Genomic DNA, 27,110 nt, shown 5'->3' on the forward strand with positions numbered 1-27,110 from the left:
TGGATTTGATGAATAAATAACTGTAGACAAGTTTTTTTTATAATGTTACTTTTAACAAATATTTTCTTTAATTATCGGTTAAAACTAATATTTTTTGGGAGTGTCTAAGGAGAATAGGGTGGCGGGGGGTGGGGGTTGGATGAACTCCGCGACGAGTATATTTTACTTCCGCGTTAGCGTATTTATTTAACTTATTGTAATTACGTCTCCAATTGACCTTGATAAAACTTAAGAAAAAAACAAAATGAGGTTTAAAAACTTTTAATTTATATTTTTAAGACTTTTAGTAATTTTAAGTATATATGGAATATGAAAAAGAACGAGTTTTAAATTTCATATGCTGCATAAAATTTACTAACTTAAAATATTTTAAGGCGGAAATACGCTGCTGAATTAGTCGGCTTTTCAGAACATCTTCTAACTTGAAGCCGTGTTAATCTTGCTCACGTACCGTATCTGTTAACGCTTGTTAAAAGACTTGAGTTCTTAAGGTTGCATCATTTTTAAAATTAAAATGGTGAGTCTTATTTTATTTAAAATTATAATAATTTTACTCCTAATATTTTTATTACTCCTAATATTTTTCTCAAATATTATTTTTTTGGTCTTGTTTAAAAAGTTTAATTATGCCATTAAAAATTGATGATATAAATCAGATAAGTTAGCTACAATTGCTTATTGCCTTTTTTTTTTGTATCTTGACAAATTACACAATTATTTATTAACCTAAAATTTTTTTTTAACATTTAGTTTGATCTTTTAAAAACAGAAAATAAATAAATAATTTCTAACGATAATAATTTTTAGTAATAATTTATGGTAGTAGTTTATAATAATAACTTAATATAGTAATAACTTAATTTAAACTAATAATAATGAATTAGCATTAATAATATTAATAATAATAGCAATAAAAATAAAAATGATAATAATAACGAATTTAATAAAGTATACTAAAAATCTATAATTAACATTTTGGACTTATTGTTAGAAGTATTTATATTCTCATCCTGTCTGCCAGTTGTCAATTAATCATCTTAATCCAGCAAGGAATATAATTACATTATGGTCAACATTTGTGGATAAAAATGTCCAGCAATTTAGTATTTAAATTTAACATTGTCAGTTGATCAATTATATGTGACATTGATAAGGTGTGCTGTAGGGTATCCCAAAAAATGATGAAAAAATGATGAGACTATACCCTTCAAACTATGTGATTTGGTCTATAAAGATAGAATATATAAAAATTTAATCCAAAGTTAGCAACTTTTCTAGATGTGTAATTATAAATTCAGAGAGTATTATATTTTTTTACGGTTTTAGGCGCATATTACTGAGATAATTTTCCTTCAATAAATATAACTTACAAATTTATTTCGCAGAATTAAATAATGAAATAAACAACGGTTAGAGCGAGAAAAAATGAATCACAATGTTAAAAACCTTTTATTAAATTAAACGCATAGGAAAACAGTTACAAAGTATATGCTTTTGTGAGTTGATCTTTTGGCATTTTGGCTTGTAACTTTTTTCTATGATCTTTTGCATCAAGCATTATATTTTGCCTTTGATTATCATTTGTAGATGCCTTCACAAAGTCTTGTATAAGCTTGATGTTTCTTTCTGCACAATCGTTAGTAGTAGAGAGATATTTTACAAATAAATAGAACTTACAAAAACTTTCAGTATTATCCCAAGATTTTACTTCACCGTAAACCCATTGTTCAACTTCGCTTTTTGAAATTCCAATAATTTTAAAAAGAAACCAAGACTCTGGACCAACTAGAAGAGATAATGTTGTTTTAGAATCAAGAACTGGAATAATTTGAAGACACCTAACATAAAATGTAGGCATAGGAAATTTAAGTAGGTTAATAATCATTTTTATTTTTTCATTCTTCAACGCCACGATCTCCAATTGCTGACACAACAAGCTGAGGAGATAAGTACCAAGAATGTTGTTTTGTACTCTTTGTTAAAGACTATCCTAACTGGTCATTGTATTACACTTAAATTTTAAAACTTGCCCTGAAAACATCAAGGTCATTCTTGGGTGCTTTGGTAGACTTAGAGCTTTTTAAAAACCATGGTGCATAAAGAATGGCGGTAAAAAATCTTCCCTTCTGTACCTTATTTTCCTCCTTTTCTGTCATTATTTTAGCAACATTTTTTGTAATTTTCAATGTAAGGAGGTAAAGTCCATCTGCCATAAAATGTGCCTCATGACAAGTGCCAGGTTGATGGAGTTTAAAATTAGTTACATTTCCACCTAGATAAAAAGCAACAAGCTGGCAAAGGTCTATAATCACCTCTTGCAAAAGTATTATTGAGCAGAGCTTTTGAACAGAAAGTAAGGGCATCTTTTGCAAGAGTGTACAATACTGAATCAACATCTAGGTTATCCTAACTCATTTTTACAATACTATTTAGAATGTTCACTTCTCTACTTTTCTTTTTTTTTTTTAACTTTAAATATAATGCTCTATGGGGAACTTTTGTCTTTCCCGTGAGTACTTCCATGAAGTGAAACATGCAGCTCATATATGCGATGTCTGCATAACAACCATGTTAAAGGGAGGTTAAGTTTTCTCAGCAATTGAATTGCTCCAGCATATTTCCCCGTGTTACTACTGGTTGTATCGCAACAGCAAGCAAACAGTTGATTGAAACACTTGTAATATTTAAATAAATTTATTAGTTCAATTGCCTAGCATGCTCCAGTACCATTTTTTAATTGGACAATCCCAAGCAGTATATCATCGCAATCTGGAGCATTTAAGGAACTAATGCTCACAGCCAATCTATCATAAATAACAGATACTTGAAGGTCTTCTGAAATTTCTTTAACTAGTTTATTGTCAAAATGTAGAAATTGTCTTTTACCTTTTAGTAAATCAATTATTGCTTTCTTTAAAGACCCCTGTTGACTGAATTATCTAAAACCGTTTTCTGTGAACAGAAGACCTAGAGATGTTTATTTTTTTAAATTAACATTAGATTTGGAAAGAATGGCAGACATAATTGCGATCTGAGGTCGTATTCCAATATTATATCTTGCTGCTACAATTGATGTTGCTTCAATATGCTCATCAGGAGTAAGCTGTATGATTATTTTAGTCATTTTCATGGTTGAATTTTCATGGTTGAATAATTCTTTACCTATTATGCTAACAATGTATGTTTTTTTTTACTGTATATTAATTTCAGATTTTGTTTGTTGACTATAAATTATTTAGTTAGTTAGTCAATCCCAATTATTTTTTACAACTTTTAGCTTTTCCGGAGTTCCAAAAATTTTTAAACTTTTTCAGTCCATTACCCATACAATAAAGAAATAAATTTTCCAAAAAATTCAGTAAGTCATCTGTATTGAACTTAAGACAAATATGAGGAAAATAAATTCTGAATTTTTTTTGCAAATTATTTTCTGGATTTTTTAAACTTGACCTAGATGATCTCTGGTGAGAGGAACTACAAGTGATATTTCATAGTTGACTCTATATGGTTTTTAAAAAACACTAAGTTTCTACCTCTATTATCTTTTCCTGTGTATTTCCTGTGTTTGTAACATTTGTAATTAACAAAATTTTGTATCCAAGCTCTTTTAAATCAGGTTGTAAAACATGGTATGTTCAGATGAAACAATACAGTTATTTGTTATACTAAACTAGAACAGTGTTATATAACAGGGTGTCTGCCAGATCAGGGAAAACAGGGAAAAGTCAGGGAAAACAGGGAAAAGTCAGGGAAAACAGGGAAAAGTCAGGGAATTCAGATATCTGCAAAAAAATTAGAGGGTTATCAGGGAAATTAGGTTAAGTTTTGGAAAAATCAGGGAGAAATCAGGGAAAATGGCTCTTTATCAAACTTACATGGCTTAAGTAAGTTGTATATGGTACTCATAATATAAAAGTTTATTTGACAAATAGTTTTATGAACTTCTCTTAATACATTTAATGTGGGTTGTATTATTGTTTATATTTTGCAGTTGAAGAACATTTTTCTAAATGAATCTAGTTCAATTTTAGTGAAATTAAGTTTAGGTAACTTTAAATTAAATCAGGGAAAACAGGTAGAAGATTAGGGAAATATCAGAGAAAAGTCAGGGAAATCTACCTTGAAATATTGGCAGACACCCTGTATAATAAACCTTGTTGTTTTTGTTGAAACTCATCTGGTCTATTGTTTTCTAGTTATCTGAGACTACAATATCTTACAGAATCAATGATTCTTTTTTTATTGTGATTAATTCAAATGTGTTTCACTTTTATTTTCGGTATGAATTAAGACTTGAAAAAAATTTTTTGTTTTTGTATAAATAACAAACATTTTTTTTTTATATTTTGCTTTTTTTTGTTAGCTCATTTAAATCAAAAAAAAAATTAGTAATTTTATTTTTAAACAAATTGTTTAATGTTTAAAAAAAGTTAAAAATAAAGTAGGAAGTTTAAAAAGATATTTTTAAAAAACCTACTTTTTAGCAATTCTTTGATTTTATTTAAGAGTTAACCTTTTTTAAACTTTTTTATATTAACCTTTTTTATATTTAGGTTTCAAAAACTTAACTTTTTTTCACATAACATAATATCGAAAGAAACTGTTGCATTTAAACTAAGTGTAAATGTTTATGAGAATGATATAGTAATAAATAATAAATGCTTATAAAGCACATAATAAACTTGGTATGATGTTGAATTTTTTTTTTATTATATATTCTTCATACAAAAATAAAATTCTTTATATAAAAGTGTGAAAAGTTTTTCAAATATTTAAAAACTATTTAAAAATTAGGTAATATAAAGTTCGGGGTCTTCTATAAAGTACATATGCAGGTAAGGTATTTTCCAAAAAACATGTGAATGCTTACAGAAAGGGGGGGGAAAGGTTGCTCAAGACAGCAGGTATGTATGCAATCAGACTATTGTTCTCTATCTCTCCTAAAACTTGAATATTTTTTTAACAAAAGCATTGAATTTCACAAGGTTGGAAAATCTATATTATGTTGTGTAACAGAAATTTTGAGTTTTGAAGTTTTTAATCTTTTGAAAAATTTAGGTTTGGGGAAGGAAAAGGGGCGATTTTGTGATATGTAATCCATAAATACACAGAGTTGTTTATAATTTACAGATAAATACAAGGGAGAGAGGTCTTAAATTGGTGGATTTACTGTGTATATACTTTATGGATGGCCTCTTATGTAAATCTTGGGTTTTGGTAAAAAGCATTCTTTACAAATAAAATATTACAAATAAAAATCATAGATTTAAAAATCAGGTAATGATTTAAAACTAAGTATAAGTTTCACAAAAACTAGTTCTATTTAATATCTGAATTTTGTCAGATATTAAATAAAAAAATCTAGGTTGATCCTGCATTTTTACTTTCAAACCGAGCAAATATCAGGTTTTCCAATCCAAAATACTTTTCACTTTTTTAAAGATAATTTTAGCTGATTTGCTTACTGCTCAAGCTGCTACAGTTGCTGAGACTACCACTTTAATAAGAAAAAATATACTGAAGTAGGTTTTACTTATTACAAACAAAAAAGCTTGTGTCTTGAACTTTTTTTTTACCTTTACCCAAAATTAAAATATTAACTAATAAATGTCATTAGTCATGATTACATTTAATGTAGTCAGTAAATAAGTTTTTTAATATGACTACGTTAAATGTAATGATGGCTACATAATTGACATGTAGTTACTATGTAATGATGGCTACGTTTAATATATGTTATATATGACTTTTAATATGACTTTTTAATGACTAATTAAAATTACTAAAATAGACTAAAATAAAATTAGTCGAAAAAATAGTTAAAATGACTATCAAATTAGTCAAAAATATTTAAAATGATATCAAATTAGTCAAAAAAGGTCTTGAATCTGGAGTTTTTTAAATAGGGATTACACAATTTTTTTAAGTTTCAATTTGTTAAAATGTGGCGTGAGAAAGTTGTAAAATTTAACCTAAATTTAAAATCTATAATAATCTTATGCAATTTTTTTCTTTTGTTTCAGGCTGGTGGAATGGATAGAGCTAAAAACCTTCCTAAAATTGCAGATGAAGAAAGAGAATCACGGTTTGGTTATGTTTATGGTGTGTCAGGGCCTGGTATGTTTAATATTAAAACTATTTGTTATTAAACATTTAATTCCAAAGTTAACTTAATATGTACATATTGGTAACTTTTTTAGTGTTTGGATGACAATTTAATAAACTTTTAGAAAACTTTAATCAACCTTAAGTTAATATTGGGTCCATTTTAATGTTTTCAATAGATTTTTTTAAAGTATAAAATTTCAAAAAAACTTGGAAATTGATTGTTTTGCTTTCATAGTGACAAATGAAAGTAAACAATGTGTTTTAAAATTGTGTTTATGTTATGCTAGTTATGCTTCACAAAATTTCTGGTGTGGTGCCAGTTAGACTTAATACATGCAAGAGTTAGAATATATCTCATCGATGGTTAAGATTTTAATTAAAACCTTCTGCAATATTTTTAAACAAATTATTTTTAAGATTAAGAAAGGCGATAAAGAAAAGATTGATCTACATAGTGTTTTAGCTTCTTTTTTTTTGAATTTTTGATATCAGGTTAGTTATTCAATTCTGTCAAAATCGAATCCTTTGTGTTGCTGCTTGTTTCAATATGATTGAAACAAATAGAGTATTAGCAGTTTCTTACCCATTTCCTCTAGTAGCAGTAAGCAATTTTTTGATGCCTTGCAAAGAACAATCTTAAGACAGTTATTGGTCAAGTTGACAGTTATTGTTTTTGATGTAAGCAAAACAAAGTTGGGAGCATTTTAAGACAAGCAGTAGAACACTATTTTAGCAAGAAGAGATTAACTTTACTGTTACAGTGAGTGTTAATTTTGAAAAGTTAGAGGTGTTACTATTTTAATACTTAAGTGTATTTAATACACTAAGACTTTAGGTCCTAATTCTTCCTATAGAGTTTACAATTATAAAAATTATTTTTACATAGTTTACATATTTCATAAAATTATAAGATGTTGGTTCTTTAGAATTGTTCTTGTGAATAAAACTTGCAGTTGCAGAAGAAAGAGAAAACCATGGGGTCGGGTTTGGTTTAAGTTGAAAAACAGCGTAAAGAAATGAGAGCGTTCGTGCCTGCCTAAATCCAGAATATGAAAGAACTCAATTTTACCAGGGAAACAATGGACTCATCTGCCTAAAGACATCACAAAAAGAATCCTAGTCATTCTTTAAGTAGTAATAAGAATTATCTGATGAATCTGATGCAGAAAAGTAGCAAGATTAAGATTTTATTGAGATTGTAGCATGATATGAACCACCTAAAATAGAACAAGACTAGGCACAAGCTAGGGTCAGAAACAAGACATGAAAGTGTAAAGGTACTTAATTATAGTTGTCTAGAAAGCAAGTCTCAAAGTCTTAGAGTCTCTAAAGTAAAAAATTTAGAAGATAAAAATTTTGAGCTTTAGAGTCAGCAGAGTCAGAATTACTGGAGCCAAGACATTCAGTGCTAATAGCATATTAGTTGCCAATGGTTAGGGAAACACTAACCCAAACCCTGATACAACAATATTGGCTAAAGGATAAAGAGAAAGGACTTAGTTTACTTAGTAACAACACCAAAAGAGTAGTCTTGCGAAGAAGTTTATTAAAGAACAAAAATAAAGGTGATAGAGTATAGAGGTGATAAGCGAAAGAATAAAAAAATTGTCTGTAGATTCAAACCTGATTTCATGACATAGCTTAGTTTATATAAAACTCTATGCCCAGGCTATGCATATGATAATTCAATACTAAGCACATCAAAGGATAATAACCATCAACACTGAGATCTAACGACCAATTTAAATTAGTTTCATGAAAAGCATGTACAGTCTCTTGCAAAAGTTTAGATTCAGTTTAATATTTTTTAGGTAATCCATAATTTATTGAAAATGACATATGCAAATAACATATGCAAATAACATACACAAAGCTAAGATTTAATTTATGTTATATACATAAACATGTATGTATATAACATAAATTAAATCTTAGCTTGGTGTATGTATGTCATTTTCAATAAATTGTGGATTTACCTAAAAAATATTAAACTGATTCTAAACTTTTGCAAGAGACTGTAAGTCTAGCAAGTTTTATAAAAGGTATGACTTGCAGGATAAAAAGTTATTTTAAATGCCACAAATTTTTATAAAAGATAGATTTAAATAATTTGGTGGTAATGTGTTTTTTTTTTAATAATATTTTTAGATATTTTATTCATTTTTTTTAAATTAGAGATCTTGAATCAAACACATAAAAAATACAAAAAAATGAGTAGCCTCCTCGACTGTAGTGGCCCCCCTCGGGCCTTAGGGAGGTAAATAATCTAAAAAAAAAAAAAACATATAGTGTATGACACTCTGAGCAATTTCCTGTTAATCAACTCAGTCTTACCAAGTGTTAGTCAACCAAGGTCTTTTTATGTGACCTTATCAATGCACGCCAAAAGAACTAACATTTACACTCTTCTATGTAAAACATTGTACTGTTAATACTCTGATACTTACACCTGTTGATCACAGAGTCAGGGAAAACCTTCTACCAGTTGCCCTCAAAACCATTATACTGAGTTTTAAAACTGTACCCTCAATAGGAAATTAGAGGAAGAGTGGTGAAGCTACTACCAAGATGGTACAAGCAAAGATCCATGAGTCAAGAAGGTCCAGCATTCATCCTAAATAGGATAAAATTATGGATGACATATGCTTTGACAGAAAATAAAAAATTAAAATTTAGATGAAAATTTTGTTGAACACTTTTGCAAGAAAAAAGATTATTTTTTATAAAAATTGATTTTTAATGTCGTTATTGACTTAAATAAGTAACAAAAAATACTTCTAGGAGCTAATAAATAAAACAAAATCACCATTCTGGAGCTAATAATGTTTGTTTGTGCTACAAAAGTTGTGAATACAATAATATCTTAATAATATAGGTATGGATATAGGAAGGTACTATCTAAATATGAAGGCTTTTAGTATAGCAAAAAATTTTTTTGTTTTTTTCATTATTCTTTAATTTATTTTTATTTTTCTTATAAAACATATGGATTTCAGGCGGCACTTTTGCCTAAATCTGTGAAAGTATTTGTAAATATGTAAATAGATAGTAATTGTTTTGTTAAAATAGGGTAAGTACTTGCAATTTTACATAATAGGAAATAAAATAATGACCTTGGTTTATTTTAAAGAAAAAGTTTTAATTATATTTCCACAAGGTTATATATTTTATTTACTTCATCAAAAGTTTCATTTTGTAATTTTTTTAGTTGTTATTGCTAATAACATGAGTGGATCTGCTATGTATGAACTGGTATGTTCTTTTAATCTTTTTATTTAATTGTTCTGCCATGTATCTACTGTTCATTTAAATCTCTAAAGTTCTTTTTTTATTTTGTATGTATGATCTTTTTTATTTTGTATGCAGATGTTTTGCTATGTTTGAAGTAATAAACTTTAGTTTGCAAGCCTTCCGAGGAAATGCATGCGGTTTTTATCTTGTATGTCCACGCATCAGTATTTTATTTTACACAACTTGGTCATGGCCGTTTGCAAGTTTTTTTTATATTAGGCGTTGCAGGAAAAAGTTTCAAAAACAAAGAAAGCAAAACTAACAAAATAGAAAATTAAAATAAAATTGGAAAAAAATTTAAATAATTTGTTTTTATTTTTATTTCTTTAGTTGCTATTTTCAGCAACAAAATTAGATAAGCAAAAAAAAAAGTCGAAAATAAAAAGAATGATTTTCGAATATTTTATTTGTTTTTTTTAAAGAGGAAAATGAAAATATAAATTGCTACCTGTTTGTAAAATATATTTGTATAATTTTAATGTAAAAAGTATATATTGTCACTATTGATTTGGTCGCTCTGACGTCTACGATAGCAATCGCATCGGCAGTCATATTGAATGAGGTGATAACATTGCAATAAATAAGTGGAAAACCTTAAAGAATCTTTAATAATTAAAAATGTTATAAAATCATTATGAAGACTTGCTAAAAAAATGATCTAATTTTTATATCAGCGAAGAACTATTTACTCATATTTACGTCATGCATTACAACATCATTGTTTCATTTTTTTTTGGAATTTAAAGATGATTTCTAATAGGCTGTTGCTCAGTTAGGTTATGCGAAGAAGTGGTTAAGTTAGCTGTACTAGAGATAAAAAGATTGTACAAAATTATATCATATCAAGAAGTGGTTATAAAAGAGTTGAGAAAGATTGTATTATGTGAAGAAGAGGTTATAGAAGAGTTTAAAAAATTGAATCACGCAAAGAAGTGAGTATAAAAGAACCAACAAGTTGTTAAGAATTGATAATAAAAATTCTAAAAAGCTGTTGTTCTCAAAATTGTTAAAACAACAACATAAAAGAGAATAATGTAAAGATTTATCCTTATCACTTCTTTACTTTTTTTGACTTTAATATGAGAATTATATACATGTTTTTTGCATATATTAAATGCCAAACTGTTTATAAGGAAGTATAGATAACTTTTATACGGAATTTGTTTTTTGTTTTTTTTATTATTGCTGAATTTCAACATGCTTTTAATCATACATCACAAATTATCCATTCAACAATGCTCAAAACATTTTACTAAAGGTGTTACTTACTAATTAACAATAATTTGTTATTTACTAAAGCTCAATTAGGTACTTAGAAATAAAAAAAACAGCGTAAAAAGTGTTTACATTGTTAATTAAACTCGAATGAAGAAAAAATTTTTTAACGATTTTAATGTTTACGTTTTCAGAATATTTTATAGATCATGTGACAACCGCGACTTAATCAATCTATTTAATACATGTATATACTTTTCTGTATAATTTTTTTCATAATATAATTATATTTGTTTCACAAGTATACGCACGTTTAGCTTAGTTGGATAAGGCATAAATCCCATCACTGTTCCTTTTTTTCAATTGCTTTTCTTTCAAATATTGCTGGTCATATATTTCCTTTGTAATTTTTTAGGGGTCGTATAAAGTACATACGCTTTTATTTTGACCCCTACCCGGGCATTTCGCTATACGCTTTTTTTGAGTACCCTCCACCTCCCTAAAGTACCTACGCTTTTAACCTACCTACCCAACATTTTATATTTTTTTAGTGTCTCCTTACTTTTATAATTGACCTCTTGCCCCCCATCTAATAAACACCATTTGCAGACCCCCTCTTTTCCATCCGAGCGTACATACTTTATGGATGATCTCTTATCTTTTTTTTTTTTTTTTGAATATAGAAAAATATTTTTGTTGTATATTTATAAATAATACACATCTCTCCATATTCAGATTTCTTATACCATTTTAGCCTTGCTGTGTATTTTCTAAATAAGGCGCAATACATATATACATAGTTATTAAGCTTCGATTAAGCCATGCCATCTACACATTTTTCACATAGTCTTAATTGTTTCATATAGCCCTCCCTTTTGGTCTACTATGTTATCATCCAGCCCTCCCTTTTGGTCTACTATTTTATTGGTGAGCAGTTATTAATAATAATTACTATTAATTGTTATGTAATTGGGGAAAGAAATACATAAAAGTATACGCATACATTACATTGGTGTTTTCATAGGGACAATATATACTTGATACATTAAAATTATACAAATATATTTTACAAACAGATAGCAATTTATATTTTTGCTTTCTTCTTTAAAAAAAAAATCTATATATATATATATATATATATATATATATATATATATTTATATATATATATATATATATATATATATATATATATATATATATATATATATATATATGTAAATTATGTTAGTGTATTTTACAAATAGAGTGCTCAATGTTCTTAAAGAACAGAGCAATAATAAATTAGTAAAAAACACTTATCTAACTTTTATCTTCGACTTGAAGTTTCACCATTGCTTCCTGATGATCCAGCAATGGTGAAACTTCAAGTCGAAGATAAAAGTTAGATAAGTGTTTTTTACTAATTTATATATATATATATATATATATATATATATATATATATATATATATATATATATATATATATATATATATATATATATATATTTATATATATATATATATATGTTTGCTAATAATTTTTTAGGTTCGTGTGGGATATAATGAATTAGTTGGTGAAATTATTCGACTTGAAAATGATATGGCAACTATTCAAGTATATGAAGAAACCTGTAAGTTATTCAAATTAGTTTCAAGTCTAACTTAAAATGAGTATATTTTAAACAACTTTCTAAACTTTCTTCTAACCAATTAAATAAAAATCATAATAAACAAAAGTGTCAAGTTAATAAACACTCTAAAAATTAAATCTCAAAAAAAAAATCTTTAAATTAAAAAAAACAACAGTTTTTATTTGAAGGGGGATTTTTTGAAAATATTGAAATCTAAAAAAAAATCAGTTTTTATTTTTATTTTATATTTGATAAAAATATAAGTTTTTAAAAATATTTAATATTTAATGTTTTTATAAAATATGGCTATAATAATAGAAACCTGGAAAAACTTATGAAAGTAGATAAAGGTTAAGAAAATGAGGAAAAACTTAAGAATTAATAAATAATCTTTTTTCTAAGCAAATTAATAAGTAGATTAAAAATAAGTGAATCTAAAGTGAATCTAAAGTGAATATTAAAGTATGACTTGATAAAATTTTAAGCTAAATTAAACTTGACAATTAGTTGCACACAAATTTTATATCCGTACAATCGATTTCCAGGATTAGCCAGGATTTAAAGTTTTAAAAAAACAACAACAGTTGTACGGGGTAAATCATTTAAATCAAGAATGTGCAGACCAATCTTTAAATTGCCTAGTCATTATGCAAACTTGTCATAAAAATAAACGTCATTTTTTCTATAAATTCTGGGGGTGTAATTTTAATGCTTGAAAAATGTTACCAAGGAAACAAAATGAAAGCTTTCTTTTTGCATTTAAAATATAAATAATTATATATAATATTAATATAAATAATATTTATATAAATATAGTATAAATATAAATAATATTTATATAAATATAATATAAATATAAATAATATTTATATAAATATAATATGCTGATATTGAATAAATGGTAAAGTAATTGCAAAGTGGAAGCAATTAAAAAATGTTATAAGTGTTAGTGCTATAATTGCACACTTTATGCGATAAAAACTAAACCATAATGATTGTACAATACGATGGTATAGTCTCTCTAATTTGAATCTCCTTAATTCAAAAACCTTCACAGTTCCATTAATAGCTAAGTCACTGTGAAATGTCACCATTAAAATTCATCTCTAATCAGAAAGTTAAATTTTAATATTCAATCGAACTTTTATTTTCCCCATACAGTTTGAATTAGAGAGATTGTACTGTAGTTACATGACAGCATTATTTTCAAAACAAATTTTTTGGTTCTTATGTTAAAGGGCACTGAATTTTTATATTTGTTTTTAGAAAAATTTTATACATAATATGACTTTGTGTGTCATTATTCTCTTGATATATTGTTTAAAAGCTTGACAAAAAAACAATTTTTATTGATGTTAAAATTTTTTATTTAAATATATATGTTTTCATTATATACATCCTAAGTCAGTAAAATGCATAATTTGAATTTCAACTCAAACTATGCATTTTAATGACTTTTTATTACAATATATAAATATAGCAATATATATATATAAACCATTTTTTTAATGTGACTTTTTAGCTGGTGTAACAGTAGGAGATCCTGTTTTACGAACAGGAAAACCATTGTCTGTTGAGTTAGGACCTGGCATTATGGGTAGTATTTTTGATGGTATTCAACGTCCATTAAAAGATATTAGTGATTTAACACAGTCTATTTATATTCCTCGTGGTGTCAATACCAAATGTTTGAGTAGATCCATACAATGGCCATTTACTCCAGCAAATATAAAGGTTAATTTTTAAAAGTATTTTTATTTATTTAGTTTTGTTTATTTATTTTACATTAATACTTAATATTAACTTAGTTTATACTTATTTATTAATAAAAAGACTTTCTTTATATTTATTCTCTTTATACTTATATTACAGTTATAGTTATAGCATGAATTTTATATTTTGAGTAGTTGCCATGTTAGCTTTATATTTTGAGTAGTTGCCATGTTAGCTTTATATTTAATAATCTCATTTTTATACTCAATATTCTTAATACTATTTATGCTAAAGTATTTCCCCCATAATTTAATTTATGCTAAAATATACCCCTTTAAAAGAGTAGATGTAAAGAATTGACAGAAAGAAGGAAAACATTTTGCATCAATTCCAAATGTTTAAAATGGTTTTTATTTTAAAAAAAAGTATATTTTACTTTTAAAATATAAATCAGCTATTACGTATAACCCAGTTGCCTTCTGGTATGTTGTTGTATGAGATAAAGAAAAAAAAGTTGGTCTTTGAATTGAACCATGTCAGGAAATAATTGCTGCTTATTTAAATTATCGACAAGTTTTTTGTAATTTTCTATCAATTTTTTCAAAACTAGAAACTTCTATCCAACCTCTTTATTGTACTTGCCTTTCTCTCAATTCTAATATCATTCTCTATAATTCTTTTATTTGTCTTTGTAATTATACTGTTATATTTGGGCTAGTACTTTTAATAAGGACTTTTTATATTCTAACTCTATGGTCTTTAGACAATAAGGTCTAAATATAAGGTCTTCAGAGTAGAATATCAAAATATAAGATCTTCATACTATAAGGTCTAAAATTGCATTTTCTGTTCTAGCTTCAAAGCCTAGTTTCTGTCTGATTGTCATAAGGTTGCATCTCTTTCTCTTTTCTACCATTACTATGCATGGTACAAGCATCATATACAAATACTAAGCATGGTGCATAGTATTTGTATATGACTTGTATAAGCAAGATATCATCACTTGTTCCATCAACCAAAACTCAATCTTGTGTGGCATGTCATTTAGCATGGTTGCATTTTTTTGCAGTAACTGCTACTTCAAGTCTTAAATAGTGGTTGTTTGCAGACTTGTTGTGTTTGGTTTAAATGCCTTATGAATTATTTAGTTAATAAAGAAATGCTGGTAACATTGACATTTGTGAGGTTAAATGCTTTTACCAGTTACTAGTTAAAAATGTTTAATTATTAAAACATAACCTGCCATATATTAACATACCCTATAGCCATTTATCAAAGTTTTGTCTGCATATTTGCGTGGATCATCTATACAAATTACTTTGACCTTTTTTTATATGTACCATCTCAAAACTACTTCCAAAACGAATAATTCTACTCCAGCTCTGTAACATATACCCATACAAATCCTTTTATAAAAGATAAGTAATACTACTTAATTACTAAATATAAATAAATGTTATTGTTAATGTATTATTTTCATACTGTTAAAACATTAGGAAATTGCTAATAAAGAGTTTTTTTAAACACAAATTTCACATTATTACTAGATATTAATAAAAATAGGCCACTCTGCACATACACTTTGTTTAAATATTTAGATGCTACCTGCTAACTGTTTTATAAAATTAATAATTCTACACCACTTACTTCTACACCTTTTTGTAATAATACAATCAAGTGACATGTGCACAGTTAATCCTGTTATCTGAGCAAATTACGAAACACACTTTTGTACTACATACATTTTCCTGTTATCAATACAAATTTCAATATGATTTTAGATAATTAATTGTGAAGTATATATACAAGTTGTTGTTGCTATATTGGTGTGATTCTATTCTAGATTATTTAGTTGTAACAGTTTTTTAATATTTTACATGACTACTAGAATTCATGTCAAGCTCACTTTTACCAGTTTAATGGACTTTCAACTAATTTTATACTAATTACCGGTACCAGTAATTAGTACTAGACTGGTCACACTGATTTCCGGATCAAGAAATAACAGGCTGATCCAAATAGTGAACATAAACAAAATAAGTAAATAACCGAAACAAAAGACCAAATAACCAAAAGAACATGTTTTTTGCAAAATAAAGCAAAAAAACTCAAAAAGTATTTGTAGAAAAACACCACTCTGCATATATTACTCATTTCTGCGGTTTTGTTGATTTAACAAACACACCATTAAATAAGGATGACGTCAAATATCAATACTCAATATTATTCACGGTTCATAATTTTTGTTTTGTACTATAAAACAAATCATTAAATCAAAACAAACAGTTTTAAATAACTTAGAATATTGAATAAGTTTAAAACTTTAAATATTTAGTGAATTTTATCATAAATAAAAAGATTTATAAGTTTGGAATAGCTTAAGTTTGTATCAGCTTAACACCATGTCCCAAGGTATGGCAATATTTCAAAATAAACGCTGTTGATGAGTCAAGAGCGACGTGTCATGTATGCAAGGACAATTTGAAAAGAGGAGGGAATGACCACCGCACATACGAAACCAGTGTATCCGGATCGTATCCAGAATCTGCAAATACAAAATCAAAAAAATCCGTTATCGGCAAAAAAATGCCAATCGGTTATGCCCTACTAATTACACATACTAACTGTGATATTTATAATTTTATTATAACCTTTTAAAAGTTTAATTATTTCTTTCTATACCAAAATCATAATTATCAAAATAAATCATAATTAAAGAAATAAATAATTTCAATTAAAAACATCAGCTTAACATAATATAGCATATTATGTTAATTGTTAAAAAAAAAGTTCATTAACAGTTTTTTAAAAGTTTTAACAATTTAGTTTTTTATAATTACTCATACAATACTAATAACAAAACAAAACTATAAAAAATAATTATATATAACTAACAACACAATATGGCAGACTTTAAACCTATTTAAATTTTTATTATAGCTGAAAAACTAATTAATAAGTAAGTCATTTTCTAATATTATTTCTTTCAAAATACATGTTTCAGCTTTGGAGTACCATTGGCAGGAATGTAAAGTTACCCAAGACTTGTTGTTATGATATTGTTATCTATAAAAGTACATGACATACAGTAGCTGTTGCTGTACTGAAAAGAAAATTTAGTTCATTGTTTAATTTAGTTTTTAGTTAATTTCTAGATTAGGCTGCTAATAAACTACTTTACAAAGGCCTTGTTAGGTATTGCTAAAGTGTTGTTAAGTGTTGTTGTATTACGATGTCGAATAGTTAGGTAATAATTAGCTATTTAGTTTAGTAAAAACACTTTTTAATCATGAAAATTTTTGTTTAATCATATTGCAAATGTTTAAAATGAAGCCAATTGATATTCTTCATATGATAATTTTATATTTTCAGGAGATTTTCAGTTTTACTCTTTTTTTTTGTGGCTGTTTTTAAAACCAAACTGTTGGTTGTTGCTAATTTATACTAAATGTTTTTATAATTTTGTTTGTCAATATTTCAATGATCCAATGATGTTAAAACCTAAATAAGCATTAACCTATAGTTTGGTTTTAAAAAAAGCAAAAAAATAATAAAATTTTATATGTTAAAAAAAAAAAAATTTCTTAAGGCGTATCAGTTTAACTTTACAGATTCTATAAAATTATTTGTCAATTATTAATATTATATTGATAAATTCTTTTTAGATTGGAAGTCATATAACTGGTGGAGATATATATGGTAGTGTAGTAGAAAATACATTAATTTCCTCACACAAGATTATGCTTGCTCCTAAAGAACGAGGAACAGTTAGATATATTGCTCCTGCAGGAAACTATTCTGTAGAAGTTAGTATTTAATTGTTTTTATTAGCACAAGTATATTAGTCAAAGATGTTTTACTAAACCTCAAAAATTTGCATCCTTTTTCTGACTTTTATTTAAAATATTTTTTTTGTCTTTAATTTGATTGTATAATATTTTCTTGTATTTAAGGTATTTCTTTAAAAAAACTAGATATTTTTAAAAAAAAACTGATTTTTTTTTCAATATTTTGTAATACTATTGCATTAATTCATTGTTGATTAAAAAGTTTTTCTCAAATGCTTTAATAGTAATGTGTATCCAGTGAGTTTTTAAAAGAATTTATTTAGGAAATTTTTTTTATTCACTACTTTGAAGTGTAGTCAACTTAATAGTCAGCATTAAAAAATTTAAAAAAAGAGTTTAATGTATCATTAAAACCATAAAATTATGCTCATTTAGCTACAAAAAAATCCACTTAAAAGTTATAAACATAGGCTGACTTAATTAGGTTAAACATACAAGGATTGTACATTCTTTGACTGATTTTTTTAATTTTACTATTATTAATGTGCCCTTCCTGAAACACAATGTGTAACGCTTTATCACAAGGCCTGTGTTTGAAGTTGTATTATTATTGAGAAGCAGTCAGATCTGATATTATTAATTTTATATTATTATTGATAAAATCAATGTTGTTGATTTTTTTTTCAACAAAAAAAATTAAAAACAGCAATTTTTTCTCTTTTGATGAGTTCTTTTGATGAACTTTAGTTTAGACTAAAAAATTTGGTAAATATATTGCTTTTTTTCTTTCATATTTCCTTTTATTTTGAAAAGAACTTTGGTCTGCATATTAGAGCATAAAAAATTATTAAATAAAAAGGTTCTAGTCTGCACATTAACATCTAGAAACTTAGTTATTCTTAAAATTAATTTGTCAAAAGATCAAATTTTGTTATGTAGCCATTTGAATATATAATTAATTATTGAGAATAAGATTTGATTTAGTTCAAACATTTGTTGTTCGCTTGATAGATCAAACACCTCTTGTTTCTGTTTAAATTATAACCATAAAAATGTGTGAATATTTTTTCTATATGTCTATATGTCTATATGTCTTTCTAAAGATTTTTCTATATGTTTTATTTATGTCTTTCTAAAGGGAGTTAAATAAATGTTGAAAAATAGATTTAGAATTTATTAATTATCGTTTCTTGAAGATTATTTTTAGTATTCAAATTAATAATAATAAGTTCCTCGAACATCAGTTTTTTGGAGTTTGCTCCCTTTATTTTATTTTCCTGATTCATATAACCTGCAATCATCTTATAAGTCATCTGCTACTAGCCATCTTGCTTTATAAACTTGATCTTTTCTCTTCTAGTAACTTCTGACTCTAATAGCAGTTGCTTGCAGCCTTGTTGGAAGTAAATATGTTAAAAAAAAAAATAATAATTTGGTTTAATAAATAAGTTATGATAAAATTATTGTTTTTTTCTTTTTAAAGGATGTTATTTTGGAGACAGAATTTGAAGGTGAAATCACAAAACACACAATGCTTCAGGTGAGTCACTCATACTCATAACATGTACTTGTGACATTTTATACAATTATAAGCAGTTATATTAAGTAGCAGTTATATTAAATAAGCAGTTATATTAAGTAGCAATTATAAGTAGTTATATTAAGTTACCAACAACATATAAGGTCGGTAATTGAAATATTTTCTAAATTATTAACATTAAGAAAGTTATTGATTTTTTTAAAACAAATATTTAAACATGTTGAAACTCAGTTTTGTAAAGTATTTTCTCACAATTTATATTGTTTTATTTTTTTTTATTTTGTTTTAATAAATTCATTTTCTCAAAGCTCTGGGGGGCAGGACAACATTCAAAGAGGCTTTTTTTTTTCATTTTCTTTTTTTTTTCATTTTCTTTTTTTTTTTCATTTTGTTTGAAATTTAATTCACAACTCTCTTAACCTTAAACTTCAAAACATCAGTTTTTCAAAACAAAAAGTTTTTATGATGAAGAAAATAAGTATTTTTTAAATTTCCTTTTTTATAATTTACTGGAAATATTTAAATTTCAGTATCTATGACTTTCTTTTATAACAATTAAAGTCTTACTTCACAAAATTTTATTCATGCAGCTCATAAAATAGTTAAATTCGCAAGTATATAAAAACTAAATAGGCTTATTTATATAGATATTTTAGTGAAATAACAAAATATCCAGAGTTTATTCTCTTTTTTTTGACTTAGCAGTCCTGCTCCAAAAAATCACTTTCTGGAAATGCTTAGAGTCTTAAAAAAATTTGGCTTAGGCAAAACTTTCAATCTCTTGGAGTTTAGAATGATTACCAATTATATAGCGAAGCCAATTTCAAAAATATTGGGTCAGCTAAAAAATGTTTGTTAAACATAAAATTGTACTCGATATAAGTAACTTTGTAATTGTTTGAACATATAATTGCATTTAATATTTGTTTATTTATTTAAACATTTTTATTAACTTCAATTTTTTATTTACTTTTATGTTTAGGTATGGCCTGTTCGTAACATTCGTCCCGTTGCAGATAAATTATCTGCTAACCATCCTCTTTTAACTGGTCAACGTGTCTTAGATGCTCTTTTTCCGTGTGTTGAATTTTATTTATTAAAGTTTTCTGTTTTTCGCAATCTAGACTCAAGAATAAAATGCTAAATTAAAATAATTTAGATGCGTTCAAGGTGGAACAACCTGCATACCTGGTGCTTTTGGTTGTGGAAAGACAGTAATTTCACAAGCTCTTTCTAAATATTCTAACTCCGATGTTATTGTGTATGTTGGTTGTGGTGAGCGAGGAAATGAAATGTCAGAAGTATTGCAGGAGTTTCCAGAGGTTAATTTAAGATGTTTTAAATTGAATTTTTTTTTGAATAAAATATGTTTTAAAGACCAGAAAACTAATGTGCATTAATAATCTTTTTATGTTTATTAGTTAAAAGTTTTATTTTCCAGTTTCCAATATTTTCAGTGTTTTCAATAGTTTTATAATAATGATATTATTTTTATATTAATGATATTAATATTATTTTTGCTGTGTAAATTCTGAACCCATATAAACTTTTGATTTATCTGCACATAGTGGTTTGTTTAATTTATTATAATCTTATTAAAATATTTTTAAAACAATATTTTGAAAATATTTTATTATAGTTTTATTAAAATATTATTTTAAAAATAGTTAACAGTTGAAATTAATGGTGTTACTGAATCTATAATGAAAAGAACAACACTTGTCGCAAATACATCAAACATGCCTGTTGCTGCTCGTGAGGCATCTATCTACACAGGTAAAACTTAAGTTTTTTTTTTGTTGTTGTTGGGGGGGGGGGGTAAAATTCTGGTAAAATATTTATTCAAATATTGCTAATGTTTTTCTTGTATTTGAATTTTTTTTTTAAGTGAATTGTTAGTTCTGCTGTTTTATTTACTCTATTATAATATACAAATACTTTTTTTTTATCTGCTCTGGATTTTGATTTTAATTGCATGTGGTTCAAATTTTAGATTTTTGGTAAATTTTAATTTAAGTAACAATAAATATAAGTATAAATTTTTATTTTACATAAATACAAGAAAAAAAAGTCTAATTAAACTCTAAATTAAACAATGGTGCTCTAATATCATGAATCATTACAACGAAATTGTTATAATAAAGGCAAATTACCCAGAAGAAAATTCTTATTTAAAACCATTGATTTAGTTGTTAGCAAGAGTAAAACGAGCCTCAGATGTTCATCTTTCTAGTAGTTGTACCAAAATAAAATATACTCAAATCTGTTTTGCAAATTGGGTTAAATCCATCCAGTTGTAAAATTGCCTAAACTCTTCCATAATGTCAAATAAGAAAATGTAAATATTCAAAATGGTATTCAAATGAAAATACTCAGTCCTGATCTGCAAAACTGTTTAAAACCAGAATTTCATCATAGTTTCATGGAAAATCTGGAAATATTTTTAATTTGTAAAAATGCAGTAGTAGATTAGAGAGAATACTCAAAAGTAGTAGTAGACTCAGCACATAATCAAAAGGTACAAATCCACTCTGTGTTTCTCTGTGCAGTGGTCTTGTGTTTCAGAGGGTTGTTGAAAATAAAAGTATTAAAAGGTAAAAGATTAGTCAAAAGATTTTTTTGTGATCTTTGAGTGTTATTTGCTTCAAGTTTAATGTTAGATTCAGAAATAGGTGCATTTTTAAAACTAGATCATCCCATATTTTGCAATTGTCTTTTAGGCTCAATTTAAGCATAAAACTTTTTATATTTTTTGCTGGCTTTACCAACAATGCAAACCTTCATCCTCTATTGTAATGTTCATTACCTTGCCCCTGAGAGAGAACAACTGAACAGAATTTGCTTTCTTGAGCTAGTAAACGACCGGGGCTTTGGCTGGGGCTAGGTTTGATAACACAGCCATGACCAGAGCCAGGTTTATGATCAGGGCTGCATTAATATTGATAAATCCTATAAAAATGTTATCTTTAATTAAAATTTATGATATGAATTTTATTTAAAAACAATGTTTATAGGATCAATCAATTTTAATGCAGCCCCGGCCAGGTTTATGACCGAGGCTTTGATAGATCCTATATAATATTGTTTTTAAATAAAATTCATATCATAAATTTTAATTAAAGATAGCATTTTTATAGGATCTATCAATATTAATGCAGCCCTGATCATAAACCTGGCCCTGGTCATGGCTACATGTTATCAAACCTAGCCCCGGCCAAAGCCCCGGTTGTTTACTATTTTGAGCAAATGCTGAATAGATTTTCTTAGCATCATTTTTTGCAATATAATGTCATATTTGATTGCAATAAAGAAAAACAAGTTACAAGTAATTTATTTGTTTTTTAAAAATGCAAAAAGTCTAATAAGTCAACTAATTAAAGTGAGTTACATTAATTTGTGAAAACTGCACACTACTATAGTATATTTCATCACAGTTAATGCTGATACACTTTCTTGTTTATTTTATTTTTATTGTAGATTTTATAGGTACTTAAATTCTTACTGAGAAATTTATGTTTATTGTATTTGTGTTTTATTATGTTTTTATGTTTTAGATAAATAAATTGAAAGCACCAAATCGTTTATATTTGGTGCTGCTCCTTTTTTTTAAATATTTCTATGTATTCCAGTTATTATTTATCAATATTTAAAACAATTATAACAATCATCTAAAAAAAATTTTGGGGTCAAAGCAACTAAGATTTTCAATCAATTATGTTGGAAAACATATTTGATTTTCTCTAAAGAATTTCTTAGTGATATCACTTAGTAAGATGCAGGTGCCTTTAATATAATAGTGTTTTTTGATAATTTAATAATAAGTTATTCTATATAGTAAGATGGTTGTTGTTCTGTTAAATATATTATAATATTACAGAATGTTTTACATTGAAAATTAATTTAAAACTTTTGTTTAGGTATTACTCTATCTGAATATTTCAGAGATATGGGTTATCATGTCAGTATGATGGCTGATTCAACTTCACGATGGGCAGAAGCCTTGCGTGAAATTTCAGGACGTCTTGCTGAAATGCCTGCAGACAGTGGATATCCGGCCTATCTTGGTGCACGTTTAGCTTCATTTTATGAAAGAGCTGGTCGAGTTAAATGTCTAGGAAATCCTGAGCGAGATGGCAGTGTCAGTATTGTTGGAGCAGTATCTCCTCCTGGTGGTGATTTTGCTGATCCTGTCACATCTGCCACTCTTGGTATCGTACAGGTATTTAAAGTTAGCCATTTTTTAATCTTGATCAATTCTGTGTCCTGAATCCTGCTGTAATGAATTAATATAAAACAAGTTTTTGTTCATTTTTAAAGTTTTTATAACATAATGTTGTCATAGTAATAGGGTCATGTCTTCCCCTACCATTGTTTTTGAAAAAAATAAGTAAATTTTTTAAGGGAAGACATGACCTTACTGTACATTTTTTAAAGTTAAAATTTAAATGTCTAAAAAAATTTTTTTTTTGGCTTGTTAATGTATTAATGTTATAATGTTAAAGCAATTGTTATAATGTTTCCAAATTAAAAACATTTACATAAGTCTAAAAATGTTATTTTAAACAAATAAAAATAACTAGTTAAGTCATTTTTAGATCCTGAATATTTGAAAAAAAAAAGTGAATTAACTTAAAAACACTCATTGGTTATATCAATATAATTAATTTTTCTAACTAAAGTTTTGTCAAATTAAAACAAAAGTATTTTTAAAAAAGCAAAACAGGTATTGAAATAGTGAAACAGTTAGAAATTTTGTTACCTCAGGTTTTTTTTTTTTAACATTCTATTCTATATAAACACATTATATATTATAAAGTTAGGAGTCTCTCATTAAGGTTTTGTTATTATTTTCTATTTTTCTAATAAAAATAGATTCATGAAAATAGTTATAATATAATTTGATCAAGAGAAATGTTGATAAATACTTTCTTCATCTACTAATCTAGTTTTCAAAAATTTTGGTCAATTGTTAGGTAAAGTTATAGTTACAGGTAGTATATATAGGTAATGTATGTCTATAATCGGTGTATTTTGTAGCATAAGCATTTAACTTATTTGTATTATTTTTAGGTATTTTGGGGTCTTGATAAAAAATTAGCTCAACGTAAACACTTTCCTTCTGTCAATTGGTTAATCAGTTACAGTAAATACATGAGGGCTTTAGATGAGTTCTATGAAAAAAATCACCCTGACTTTCCTCCTCTTCGAACAAAGGTTAGATTTTTTTGATTTAGGTTTTTGTTATTATTTGATATTTTTTTACTATCTGTTGTCTATTGGTTTTTTTTTGTTTAGATTAAAGAGATTCTCCAGGAAGAAGAAGATTTATCAGAAATAGTTCAACTTGTCGGAAAGGTTGTTACAAACATTTTGATAATTTCATAATTAAGCTACAATAGGAAATAAAGACTTCATTAAAAAGCTTTAAGCAGAAAAAATGAATTTAAAAATTAACTTTGTAATAATAATGAGATTTGCATAATGGTAATAATAAATAAATAAATAAAATAATAATAAATGAGATAAACAGATTTGCATAATGGTTTGAAGCTAAATTGGGCCAGTTATATAAAAGTGGGCCAGGTATAAAAAGGTGGGCCAGGTATTGGGTTTTCAAAAGAGAGTTGTAACAACAATTATAAAAAAAAAGTTTTTTGGTCAGGTGTACCCTAATATGTTTCAGTGTAAGGAACTAGTCTCTTAGCTATGAAATCATCTTGTATACATTTTGATTAATAGCAAGACCACAAGCAAAATGCTTCTTTGAAAATCCATTGAACTCCAAACATATTTTCAAACTTAGCTTTTGCGCCAAATTACAAGAAAAATCTAAAAGATTATTAGAATAGTAATGTTCATTTATATTAATTGTACTATGTTTATAAGTGAAATAAGATTCACTATTGATAACCATTCATAAGACTCACTATTGTCAATCATTTCATATGCATCGCCATAATCTGATGGAGTTGCTTTATATATTAAATAATTTTTAATCTTAAATATTTATTGTATATTAATAATAATATATAAAATAACAACATAATATATTGTAATATTATTATTTAATAAAACATTGAATGCATGTTCAGGATTACAATTTTTTAAAATATTGATTATAATAAATTTTTAATATTGTTATTGTTCATAGCTGTGTAATTTGACATATAAGTACATTAAAAACTTAATTTATGCGACCTTATTTTGATTGGTAACTTTTATGTTGAATCTTTTTTAATTGGTAACTTTTTTGTTGAATCTTGAATGATTTTTTATGTTGAATCTTTTTTACTTTGATTTCTCAGTTAACTATTGTAAATTGGATGAACATTATGTTTAGAGTTCACTGGCTGAATCAGATAAAATCACACTTGAAGTTGCTAAGCTAGTAAAGGATGATTTTTTACAACAGAACGGGTATACTCCATATGATCGTTATTGTCCTTTCTATAAAACTGTTGGCATGCTAAGTAACATAGTTGCATTTTACGATTTGGCGAGACATTCTGTTGAAGCAACGGCTCAATCTGATAACAAAGTTACATGGGCTACTATAAGGGAACAAATGGGAGATAACATATTGTATGAATTAACCTCGATGAAGTTTAAGGTATTAAAATTATTTGTTATTATTATTTGTTAATTAGAATTATATTTTTTGACAGGATAATTAATTATAATTATCCTGTCCATCTGTCCCATTCATATACTAAGTTATATAACTTTAAAATATTTTAGGACCCTGTCAAAGATGGAGAAAAAAAGATAAAAGAGGATTACGCAGATTTGCTTGACCGCATGCAGACAGCATTCCGAAATTTAGAAGAATTTTAAATTAACAATTTTAACAACAGCTACTATTGAATTGAAAATTTTTTAAAACTTTTTTTCTGAAGTTAAAATTGATTTTATGAAACTTTCTGCATTTTTTCTGTAGTTTTGATACATTTGATAGATATTTATTTAAGTGTTCAAATATAGTTATTTTTATTTTGATGTCTTTTTAAATTTTAATCAAATAATTTATTTCTAATAAAATTAATTACATGATTAAAATTTTTAAGATTTAAAATCGTGTTTTAAGTTTTTTGAGTTTTTTTTTTTTAAATTTAATATTTAAGTTTGGAATTTTATTTTTCAGTAGTAATTATAAAATCAATATATGAATTTTTTTTCAATTTGTTGTTGTTATTTTGTGTTTTTTTGAGGGGATGAGATTATTTTAAAAACCATGGTTTTTTTGGTTTAAAGTCCTTTTTTTAAAAATAAGCCATGTTTAATCAACTTTATCAATTGAAAAAAAGCATTAGGCATATCATTTGAGTAAATTATATCTTCTATCAGTATTACTATTTATACCAAAAATTAAAATTTGAAACTGTAAATTTTCACATATTTGTGGAATTTGCTGGCACTATTATAAAAAGAATTCTTTAGAAATGATTAGTTATACTTTTTTTTATAAAAAATATTTTTTTTAAAGGGGGATTTAACGTAACTATTATTTGAGCTCATTTGTTTTTATAGTTTTTTAGGAGTAACTTATTTTCGTGCCTACATTTAGAAATTAATTCCTTTTTTTTTTTGATTAATAAGCATTCTTGGTTTGAAATTATTTAAAATTTTCAAAATTATTTAAAATTTTTCTTGTAAGCATAGTATGCATTTTTTGGAAATATTGTTATATGCAGGCAGTGTTCTACGGATAGACCAATTCATTATAAAATCATCAATATTTTTACCTTTTAATTCCCATATATAGTTTGACAGCATGGTGTCTCTAAGAATTTTGACAGCATGGTCAAAAGTCTTTATTGATGAAAGTGTTAAATAAAAAAA

The 27,110-nt window shown here is 26.2% G+C and overlaps 1 protein-coding gene across 1 annotated transcript; it reads left to right on the forward strand.

Moving 5' to 3' along the window:
* Positions 1–378: 378 nt before the first annotated feature.
* On the forward strand, positions 379–26,445 carry LOC100198784 (V-type proton ATPase catalytic subunit A). The gene is made up of 15 exons (XM_065789025.1): positions 379–517; positions 6,024–6,117; positions 9,317–9,360; positions 12,146–12,230; positions 13,753–13,964; positions 17,609–17,749; positions 19,215–19,271; positions 20,254–20,348; positions 20,431–20,593; positions 20,939–21,047; positions 23,189–23,490; positions 24,342–24,485; positions 24,567–24,626; positions 25,612–25,881; positions 26,010–26,445. Exons 1-15 carry the CDS (start codon positions 515–517, stop codon positions 26,103–26,105), a joined length of 1,875 nt encoding a protein of 624 aa, XP_065645097.1. The 5' UTR covers positions 379–514; the 3' UTR covers positions 26,106–26,445.
* Positions 26,446–27,110: the final 665 nt, after the last annotated feature.

This window comes from Hydra vulgaris, chromosome 01 (assembly GCF_038396675.1).
Source record: "Hydra vulgaris chromosome 01, alternate assembly HydraT2T_AEP".
Classification (NCBI taxonomy): Eukaryota; Metazoa; Cnidaria; class Hydrozoa; order Anthoathecata; family Hydridae; genus Hydra; species Hydra vulgaris.